This window comes from Symphalangus syndactylus, chromosome 19 (assembly GCF_028878055.3).
Source record: "Symphalangus syndactylus isolate Jambi chromosome 19, NHGRI_mSymSyn1-v2.1_pri, whole genome shotgun sequence".
Taxonomy (NCBI): domain Eukaryota; kingdom Metazoa; phylum Chordata; class Mammalia; order Primates; family Hylobatidae; genus Symphalangus; species Symphalangus syndactylus.
Window position 1 is genome coordinate 81,889,883 of NC_072434.2, and position 12,004 is coordinate 81,901,886.

The 12,004-nt window shown below is 36.3% G+C and overlaps 1 protein-coding gene across 1 annotated transcript in view; it reads left to right on the forward strand.

Moving 5' to 3' along the window:
• Positions 1-12,004, forward strand: part of RYR2 (ryanodine receptor 2) — a 784,036-nt gene that overhangs the window by 413,036 nt on the left and 358,996 nt on the right. The window contains exon 17 of the mRNA XM_055233438.2: positions 8,161-8,256. Within this exon, the coding sequence (XP_055089413.1) occupies positions 8,161-8,256 (96 nt within the window). The remainder of the gene's footprint in view (positions 1-8,160; positions 8,257-12,004) is intronic.

Below are 12,004 nucleotides of genomic sequence, written 5' to 3' on the forward strand. Positions count from 1 at the left end.
TGACCAGAAAAGGGTAACAAATACAACTTTATGTTGAATTTCGACATGCAAAAGACTTCAGAACCATCTGCTGCCAATATTTTTTATTGAATTCATTGTAATCATAAAATAGCCATATCTATCTAAATATTTACTTCAGTTTGTCTGGAAAAGTCTCAGATCTGCAGCAATAATTGGAGTCCTGTAAGACATGTGTATCTACCTTTCCTTCTTTACTTGGCTATCAAGGCTTTTGGTTCAAATATTAACTCCAAATTTGTTAAGCCTCCTTCCCATTATTCCAAATAGGTAGACCATAGATTCTCTCCTGGGGTTATATGTGAAATAAGCCACTGTCTTTGTATTTTTTCTTCAGTGTGTCTATTTTGCATAGAGAGAAAACCAAGAAGGTAGGAATAAGAATCTGTAACAATTTTGCATTTGACATGGGTATATTTCACGTGTTTTAGGTGGAGAATGACAAAGGTAGATTTATGAGCCTACTGTTTGGAATACCTCAGGATCTTAGAAACAGCGATACTCATAGTTGGAAAAGCATCACTGTGGCATGCTTTCATACATCTTTTCTGACATCCACAGGATTAATCTGTGGGATGCTTACAAGACAGAATGATTTTCTAAAGATGTCTGAGAAATGGCCGTTGGGCAAACATTCCTATGAATACTCATTTTCTGAAGATTCAAAGTATGAAACCAACAAGGATAGATTGCTGCTCTTTGAGCATGGCCAAAATGAATGTTTGAAGACTTGGAAGGGATACAGCCGTTAGCCACTATTTTTGCACATTCAGACCATTTTCCCAGGGTCTCAAAGAGGCAGATCTCCCTAAATGCCATAAAACATTGAGAAAAGGCAGTCAAGAGGTGAAAAAGAAGGAAACGGGCTTTAGACATGCACATATCAGGTGTTATTCTTGTGTTTGTGCATCTAGATAGTTCCGATCTTGTTCTTCAGGAAGTCTCAGAAACGTGTCTTATAAACAAGACACATCCTTTACAATTTTCAGCTTGGTAATAGTCTCATTGTCCCTCACCCTTGCAAGTTCCTGGGTAGGAGTCCTCAAACTCCAGTTTACAAGATCCACAAATGCCGAGACAGCTCTCCAAGCTCTCCAGGAAGTTTCAATGCATTATCTTCTTAGATTCTTCAGTACATTCTGAAGTGTTTTGTTTTGTTTGTTTGTTTGTTTAATGGGTTTTGGTTTTTTTGAGGCTTAGGAGCATCTACTTACTAATCTCAATATTTTGAAAAATGTTTCTAGATTTTAGTCCAATTAGCCCCTCATTTTTCTGGGCTGCATAGGGCCTGTTCACTTACTGTTTCCAGGCTTTGAATGTAAACTCCAATGGGGATGTTGTTTCATTTCCTCTGTGTCTCCAGCACCTAGAACAATGCTTGACACAAAGCAGGAAATCAGTATTTGTTGCATAAATTTTTAAAGTGAAGGTAATTTCTTGGAATTTCTTTAAATCTAAATTTTTCTGTAAGTCTCAGTTTTTTTAGTCTTTTGTGAAATTTTGAGTTCAAGGACTTAAAGACATTAAAGCATGAAGCCTCCGGGGATAGGACGATACTAATAAGACAGATGAATATTGTATGATTCCACTTATAAGAAGTATCTAGAATGATTAAATTCATAGAATTAAAGAATGGGACCAGGCGAAGTGACTCATTTCTGTAATCTCATAACTTTGGGAGGCCAAGGCAGTGGGATCACTTGAGGCCAGGAGTTGGAGACCATCCTGGGCAACATAGCGAGACCCTGTCTCTACAAAAAGTTTGAAACTTAGCTGGATGCAGTGGCATGTGCGCCTGTAATCCCAGCTACTCAGGAGGCTGAGGTAGGAGGATCACTTGAGCCCAGGAGGTCGAGGCTGCAGTGAGCTGTGATTTCACCAACTCACTCCAGCTTGGATGACAGAGTGAGAATCTGTCTCAAAAAACAAGACAAAACAAAAACTATCAAAGATCAGAATGGTGATTGCCCAGGGACTGAGGAGTGTGGAATGGGTAGTTGCTAATCAGTGGGCATAGAATTTCAGTTAGGCAAAATGAATAAGTTCTAGAGATATACTGTATGGCATTGTACCAAGAGTCAACGATACTGCATTGTATACTTTAAATTTTTTTAAATGATAGATCTCATGTTAAATATTCTTACCACAGGAAACTAAATTGTTAAAAAGTAAAGAAATGCAGAATAGTGTATTTGTTTTCAAAAACCATTTTTTATTAATTGTGAATATTGCATGACTTTCACATTCTAATTGGATAAAAGTGTGGGGATTTAATTAGTTATTTAACATTAATAAAGTTGGTTTGGTGAATTAGCATTTCCTTCTTAAGAGCTTAGTTCAAAGTTTTCTTTTATATTAAGTTGGACTGCAGTTATTTAGCCACTGATATTCTTATTTTATAGGAGACTAGACACTTATCTATTCATTCAGTTATGTTAAGAAATACCGTACCTACTAAGTTGCAGGCACCAGATCAAACGTAATAAAACAGAGTATCACATATAAAATAGCTTAAAATATAATAGAAGATGACCTGTAATGTGTTTATTCACATTTTATTTGAGCTCATCTTCACAGGGCCAGCTGTAGTGCCTGATACATTCACATTGATATTTCTTAAATATATGAGAAAAAAGATCTATATGGAAGATAAAAGATGTTAACTTAGTCTTTAATTAGGCAACGATTAAAGAGTATTGTAAAGTTTTAGGGAAGAACATTTGTCTTTTGTTTTTGTACCTTGACACACCATATAAAGTTGCCATTGCACTTTGGAGATGACAGTGGTGCTCTGAGACATCTCATAATGAAAGCATGGTTTTCCGTTTCATTTTTGGAAGGACATTAACTTTATTGTACTATTTGGTATTAAAATGAATACATTTTGGATAAGGAAGAAGTAAGAAAAATTAAGAAGGTGGAAACTACTCTTAACCACCCATTTTAATCTATAACCTTTAAAAATGTTCCTTTAAATATTTACCACATTATACATGCACAAAACATTTTGCACACCTGCATGCATGCTTGCAGAATAACACTGTGCACATCTTTGCAGCAAGACATCACCTATTCCCTCCTCTCCTTGAAGATTTGTTCATCTTGCTCCAAATTCCAGGTTCATGGACTAAGATAGTCAAAAGGCTTTCCTTTGATGTTAGTACATTTTAGGGGTTTATTTGGTTACATTTTTCCAGACTTCCATGCTTTTTTATTGTTGTCTGTTTTTGCTCTAAGAGTGAAAGTGTAGCCACAGAACATCACCTCTTCACATCCTAAGTTCCATTCTTATTGAGCATTTGTGATTTTTTTTTGACAGAATTTATGGCAGGTTCAAAGGGTCACTGCGAAAGATCATATTACAGGACATGGCCCTTTTTGTTCCTCTCCTGGGTCCATTCTTCTTCCACCTTATTTTGGAATAAGATAATGTACGTTTTTGACCTGGGGAAGCAGTCCCACTAATATCAATCTTCCTCAAGGTCTCTATTTCTATCTCAGTCCCTTATCAAGATATTTTTCCCCAAAATATCAGCTCTCATTCTCTAAGAAATATTCCAAAAAACACAGTTTTCTCCATGCTATACAAGTACTTACATTCAGTGCATACATTTACTTTACAAAAATGGAATCATGCTATCAATGTTTTTTTATAGCAGATGTTTTCAATTAATTCTATATTGTGGGCCTCTGTCCTTGGCAGTAACTATAAACCTTCATCAGGCTTTAGCAGATGTATACTTCTGTGCTGAAGGAATGTCACCATTTATTTATGTAGGCACACTTAGGCTATTCCAGTATTTTGCTGTTATAAAGAGTGCTGTGATGAGCTTCCTTGTATTTCTCTGCATACTTTTTCATTACTTTAGAAACTCACGTAACTGATATCTTCTTAACTGACTGGATGAATTATAATAATTCACAGACTCCATTTATCTGTAAAATATATTGGTACCCATTACATGTGCCTACATACACACACACGCGCACACACACACACACACACATACATGCGTGCACCATGTTCAGTAGGTACTCTATTTTACTGAGTTAAATTTTTTTTCATTAGAAATGTATATATTTTCATAGTATATTGAGATTGTTTTATCTTTGACTCATTAACAGATCTCCTGATATATTTTTGTCTCTTTGGGGGAATGAATCTCAGCTTGGATGAAATGTTGCTAATGTATTGTTAAATTTGATTTATTAATTTCATTAACATATAAATTTATATATCCCGTCTCTACTAAAAATACAAAAAAATTAGCTGGGCGTGGTGGCGGGCGCCTGTAGTCCCAGCTACTCGGAGAGGCTGACGCAGGAGAATGGCGTGAACCCGGGAGGCGGAGCTTGCAGTGAGCCGAGATTGCGCCACTGCACTCCAGCCCGGGCGACAGAGTGAAACTCCATCTCGAAAAAAAAAGTATATAATATTTTTGGATTTATATTTATAAATAAGAGTCCTTGTTTTGTAATGTGTGCTTTGGTATCAGTGTCACTGATACTGCCTTTGTAAAATCATCAGGGAAGTTTCCTTAGTTTTTTTTCCTCTCTTGGGTCCATTCTTCTTCCACCTTATTTTGGAGTAAGAAAATGTACCTGTTTGACCTGGGGAAGCAGTCCCACTAATGTCAGTCTTCCTCACGGTCATGTGTCACTTACTCATGGGAATAGTTCTAAGGAATACATCTCGCAAACATGGAACTTACACAAACTTCCGTGTTACAGCCTGCTGCACAGCTGCGCTATACGGGATGGCCTACTGCGTGGCTACACTATATGGGATAGCCTACTGCTCCTGGGCTGCATAACCTATGGCTGTACATATGTACAGCAATATGTACAGCATATTACCATACTGAATACTGTAAGCAATTGTAGCACAGTGGTATTTAAAGAAAAGGTACCGTAAAAATACAGTCTTACGCTCTTAAGGGACGATCATTTTATCTGTTTCATTGTTGATGAAATCATTGTTATGCAGCATATGAAGTAGTGTAGAAATTACTTATTTATTGAATATGTGGGAGAAAGATTTCGGTCTTTGACATACTTTTCAATATTACTCATAATTTATGATTCTGTTTAGATGTTCTCCCTTCTATTGGGTCCGTTTTAGTGAAAAAAATACATATCTATATATCTACGTATCTATATCTTGAGACCATTTTACCCAGATGTTCAAAATTGCAGTATAAAGATGTATAAACTGGTTGTGTTTATAATTCCTTTTTTTTTTTTTTTTTTTTTTTTGAGATAGGGTCTCACTCTGTCACCCAGGGTGGAGTGCAGTGGTGATATCATGGTTCATGGCAGCCTTGACCTTCCAGGCTCAAGCAATCTTCCCTCCTCAGCCTCCCAAGTAGCTGGGACCACAGGCATGTAGCACCATGCCTGGAAATTATTTTTTAAATTTTTGTGCAGACTGGGTCATGCTGTGTTACCCAGGCTGGTCATAAACTCCTGGGCTCAAGTGATCCTCCCACCTTGGCCCCCAAGTGCTGGGATTACAAGTGTAAGCCACCATGCCAGGTGTAATGCCCTTTTCTTAATTTTGTCCTTTTTTCCTTTTCTTTTTGATTAAAGTGGTAGTTGGTAGTTAGCTTATATTTAAAAAATAGTCCTTGAATGTATTCTTGATCAATTTTACTATTATATAAATTATTTCCATTTCTAATGTATTAATTTCTACGTTTATTGCTACTTATATTTTTTCTATTTTACTGCTGTTTATTTGATGTTCTTTTCCTCTATTTCAAAAGATGTATTTACTGTTTTTCACCCAATTGCTTAGCAATTAAAGTGTTTATTTAATTTTGCCTTGAGTACACTTTTGGCCATGGTTGTGTTAGGTAGTATTCTAATTTTTGATATTTATTATATATTTTATATTATGATATTGATTCCATCATTGGCCCAAGAGTTATTAAGGAGAGAGTTTAAATTTTAATATGCTTTGGTTTTATTTTCGTTCCTGCTTTTCTTACTAAATTCTGACATAGTTCTGTCAGAGAACATGGTTTATACCATGTCTGTTTGCAGTAAATTTAATGAAATTTTCTTAAATGCCCCATGGCTTATTAAAAGAGTTCATTCTTACACTATTAGTTTCTTTCAAGAATCACTTATGTTATATATATCATATATATAATTTTAGATAGATAATATGATAATGATATATGTTTTCATTTTAGATAGATAATATGATAATGATATATGTTATATATATACCTATATAATTTTAGATAATACAATAGATAGCTTATATATAATTTTAGATAGCTATATATAATTATATATTATATATAAAATTAGTTTTACAAAATCAGAAATAAACTGAAAAGCATGAGTTAAGTCTTAAACAAGAGGGACTCTTAAAATTCAAAAACTTTATCATGTCCTTTTCCCCAATTGCTGTTGTTCTAAACTGGGAACAGATATTCTTGCAGAATAAAATTAGAAGTTCTGCTTAGCACATAGTAGTTCTCATTCCTCTGCTATATTCCACCCCTATCTTTTGTCCCCTGTACTCTGCAGTCTGTGAGTATATCTCAATGGCTGGCTCTTAGGGGAGGCTGGCAGACCCAGAGCCACAGGAGAGCCAGAGTAATTAGTGTATTAGCTCTTAATCTCTGTACAAATGTCGCGGAGGCTCTATACTCAAAAAAGCTCTTCTCATGAAGTTGGCGTCTTTTCTGTTTGTTTCTTTTCTTACTCTCAGGTCCGATAATAACTTTATTTTTTTATTTTTGGAAAGAGGAAACGTGAAGGACATCTTTAAGTTTAATTGTACACTGTAACTGTAGGGTCTCTTCCCTCCTGCTCTTAACAGGGAGGTTAACAGGCAGCGGCCTCAAACTTCACTTCTTCAAACTGCTTGCATCAGCTACCAGATTTTCTCTGCCTTTTTTTTTTTTTTGAAACAGAGTCTCACACTGTCACTCAGACTGGAGTGCAGTGGCGCAATCTTGGCTCACTGCAACATCTGCCTCCCGGGTTCAAGCGATTCTCTTACCTCAGTCTCCCGAGTAGCTGGGATTACAGGCGCCCACCACCATGCCCGGCTAATTTTTTGCATTTTTAGTAGAGATGGGGTTTCACTGTGTTGGTCAGGCTGGTCTCAAATTCCTGACCTCATGATCCACCCACCTCAGCCTCCCAAAGTGCTGGGATTACAGGTGTGAGCCACCACTCCTGGCCTGCCAGATTTTCGATAGTGATTATTCTTATAGAGACATCTTTCTCTCTTTAAATGTCATATTGTCTAAACATCTTGCCATTCTCTTGTAAGCAGTTATACTGTTTCTGAATAAACTTAGGGGTATAAGGGTAGAAAATATTTACCAGGCTTGCTTTGAAAGAATTTAATGATTTTGAAAAATTAAAAGTTTAAAATTGAGTGTATAAACTAGGCTGAAAGAGACCAGAAAAGTCACATAGGAGTTTTATTTAAAATGGGTTGTTCAATCGAGGAAGTGTAGAAAACAGTAGTCTAAGGCAAGCTAGAACCGGTTTCTTTACTGCAGAATTTCAGGTCTTTAATATACATTGTGAAGCTCTAAATCCGAGGAAATGACATAAGAAAATAAAAGGATTTCAAAGTTAGTGGCTATTGGTCTTCTCATTCGTTATTTAATGTTACATTTAGTTGTATCTCTCTGTATACCTGTTAGAGTTATAATTACTAGTTATATCTCCTAGTATTTTGTGGTTCATTTTCAGAAAAACTGATTTGCTCTTTTTTTTTTGTATAGGTAAGAAAATTGGGCTTGAGAGAGACAGAATAATTTAATCTCATGGCTAATTAAAAGCAATGGGTATTAGAACCCAAGTGAGGGAACTCCCAGGAGACTGGTTTTTCCATTACCCTTTATTATTACCTCCCAATGTGAAATTTACTTTCCAAAATTACATTCCTTCTAATGAGCAGTGGTTTGCTTCAGTCTCAATTAATAATTATTAATTTGTCTTTAATGTCTCAGTGTTGTGTATGTATGTGTATATATGTTTGCATAAGTTTTTAGATGTAACATGAAGATATTTTGTTCTTGATCCAATATTTTAGGGCTGCATATTAGCTTATCTCAATTTTCGAGCTAGACAATCACGTAAAGATGAAATCTATTTCTTCTTTTGCAGCGGCTCTAATTAGAGGAAATCGTAAAAACTGTGCTCAATTTTCCGGCTCCCTCGACTGGTTGATCAGCAGATTGGAAAGACTGGAAGCTTCTTCGGGTATGTTTTCTCGTTTTCTCCTTGTTGTGATAGATCACTCCTATCTTTCTTTGCTTCATGTCCTTTAAGACAAAAAAAAAAAAAAAAAAAACTTTGAGTGGGGTGTGGTGGTGGAGGCTGAGGTAGGAGGATCACTTGAGGCTAGGAGTTTGAGGCTGTTGTGCACTATGGTCGCTGCACTCCAACATGGACAACATACTGAGACCCCATCTTTAAAAAACAAAAACAAAAAACTCTGATATTTGGTGTAATAGAAGTGTTTTCCTTTTAAATTATGTTAAGTATTTTTATTTATTGAAAAATCATTAGTATTTCCATTAGTCATTTCTAAGCAGTCATCTAACAATATCATGTCCGTTTATATTTTAAAAAGCCTATTTATAAAGCCCTGAAAAACACTAAAGAGCCAGAATTCTCATTCTTTTTCAAATTGATTACTGCTAGTCTATTCTATAAACAAGAAGATCAGTTTGGAGTTCTCATTGTTTTCCTTGTATTCGAAAGATTATTTGGATAGATTGGGGAGAAAATTCATTTTCCAAATCCTAGAGCATAATATTTTATTTAAAGGAAACTTAGTAAATACTAACAAATGGTCTGTATAATAGTAAAATATTTATAGGCAGTCAACCCGATACACCCATCTCTAATAAGATGTTAGTTTTATTTCGGTATTGTGGAGACTTATCATGACTGTGAAGACTTATCAGTGATTTTGGACTTATCAGTATTAAATCAGTGATTTGAACTTGTTAGAACTCTCTAGCTCAAACATAATTGTTTGAACTCTCTAGTGCGATAGATTGCCTCAGTGACGCCCACATGAATCTACTGCTCTTCCATCTGTTTGCACAGTATTTCATTATTTGCCTTTCTTTATCACTAATGCCCTCTTATGTTACTTATTTTTCCTCTCAGTTTCCTTCATTAGTAATGAACTTCTTGAAGATAGGGGCATGATTTCATTCATCTTTGTTCTCTCCGGATCTACCATACCATATGTTTGTTGAATGAATGGATGGATGAATGTTAAAATTCACTCAAAAAATACCACTGTCCATGCAAAATAGTTCTGCAACTTTTGCATGATAAAGACCCACTCAGGGACAGGTTTGTTAGAATTGAATGAATAGAGACAGAGAAACAACTATGATCAGAGAGAGTAATTTTAAGTCACAGAGAAAAATTTGTAGAGTTTAGATAGTGGAGGACAAAAATTTGTAGAGTTTAGATAGTGGAGAACAAAAATTTGAGTCACAGTGAGTTCTTGGGCACTGCTAGATCGTTGGGTAGCAGGGTAGCAGAAGTAAGATAGAAATGGAGATTGTTATAATAAAAACAAAAATAATTATGAGATGAGGATGTTAAGAGTATTATAACATGAATGTAGTGACTGTGCATTAATTGCAGAATATATTAAGGAAAAACCTGTAACTTCTAGCAGAAAGAAGTGACCAAATAAGTGGCATAGAAGCAAAGTTATTGTCTGGGGTAAATACCTGAGATTCATTGTCTTGCACCAAGAAAATTAAGGACACGGACACACACACAAGGAGTGAGTTTAGGAGCAGAGGTTTAATAGGCAAAAGAAAGAGAAAGGAGAACAGCTCTCTCAGAGAGAGAGATAGGGAGAGAGAGAGGGAGAGATGGGGGGAGAAAGAGAGAGAGAGAGGAGAGAGAGAGAGAGACAGAGAGAGAGAGATCCCGAATGAGAAATCTGGCCTGCACCAGAGTGCACCAGATTTTATAGGCAGGCTTGAGGAGGTGGTGTCTGATTTGCATAGGGCCCAAAGATTGGTTGGACCTGGTATGACATTTACATAGGAAGGCTGGCCAGGAAGGCTGGCCACCCCACCCTAATCTTATGCAAATGGACTTTCCACTTGGCAGGTGCCATGTTGCCTGCTCCTTACTGTACATGTGGCTGGCAAGGAGACGGGAACGTGGAGCCGCCATTTTGAACATGCCTAGTCCCAGGTGGCCTTTTCCTATTGGCACAACTGCTGGCATTCACATGTGGAAGCTTCCAACTTGCTTGTCTATGTCTGCGGCTCGATTTTGCAGGCTGCTCTTTGTTAGAAAAGAACATGATTTTGGGACTGCTTTTCATTAAAAGGTAAACCTTACCAAGGACTCCTGTACCCTCCCTATCTGCCTAAATAATTTCTCCTTAACTCCTGTAACAGTAACAAGATGGTGGCATGGATTACAAAAATGGATAAATGTTTAGGGCCAAGTGTCCAGAATCACTGGAAAGCTACAGAAGACATTTAAAAAATGCTCGTCTCTTCTGCTGGACCCAGTGGTATCTGTAAAGAGATAGGTGCAGGGCAGCCTCGGAGCAGAGTGTTAACACTGGCTCAATCAACTGCACAGCGAAATGCTTAACTCGAAAACAGAGAGAGAAAAGGCATGAACAGAGCCAAGCATCTTTTAAGGTCAACCAAGTACAGTCCAGTGTTTTCAGAGTCTTCAGTCTGGTCAGTTACAGGCACCATTTCATCGGATACAAATTATTATTGGCTGTTGTCTTTTTCCAGTCAATCTGTTGATTGCAGACATTCCTACTGAAAAGGGAAGCCCTGTGCTCAGAGATAACATAATGAAAGTCAAGGGACGGAAGGATCCTTAGAGAATATTTAATCTAACATTCTTACTTTAGAGGAAAAGAAACTGAGGCAAAGAACATTTAAATGACTGACTCAAAATCTTAGAATTAATTATTGTTACTGCCAAGATTAAAACTGAGCTCCCTAGCGTCAGACTTGAAATATGTCCATGATACTTTGTAGCTCTTGTTTTTTAAGTATCTAAAATATATTTTGATTTTGCTAAACAATTTTTCCTACTGTAGTTAACATTTATGCTTTTAATGAACTGATTTTTCCCCAGGGGAAGTGGTGTTGCTTAGTTTTTAGAGGCAGTAACAATGATGAGATGCACATGTATATGTATATAACTTATTTCAATTGTGCTTTGCTGTTTACTAAGTGCATACATATGCATCATTTTTTTTTCTCTCTGTAATAACTCTGACGTTGCTGAACACACACTCTCCTCATCTTGTTAGTGCCCTAGCTGCAGATTCGAACTGAAGAATTCTTGAGTAGAAAAGGGATCAAAAGTAGGGTTAATTGTCTTCCTGGGATCTAGACCTTTCTAGTCTTTACTGCCTTGGCAGGTCTCCAGTGCCTTGGTCGTTTTGGTTGACGGCTGGCCTGATACACCTAGTTTACCATTTCCAGATGCAGAAAAATGCCTGGGATTGCCTTAAAAAACGATATTGGAAATGAAGTGATGAATCATAGGTGAATAGTTAAATTATATTACAATATTTTCAGTCATAGGTATTGCAAAGAATTGTTTAAATGTATATCCTGAAATATATTTAGAATATATTTTTAAGTGAAAATTCATTTTTAGAATGTGTGATAGGATATATTTTTGTAAAAAAAAAAAAGTGAAGATAAAAGAAAGTAGAAAGAAATAAATGAAAAAAGAAAGAAGGGGCAAAAACCCTGTGTAATATGTATGTATGTCTCTGCATGCATAGGCTGTAGAAATATGTACACCACTGTTTACTTTGGTGACCAAGCAGTTCAAATTAGAGGAAAGAAAAAGGGTAAAACACTGGGTTCTCTAGGACAGGGAATTGCTTGTCAAAATTGTGATAAATAGCAAATGGGAAGTCATTAGACTCAAAGGATAGAGAAGAAAGGGTCTAATGAACAGTAACACCAATTATTTT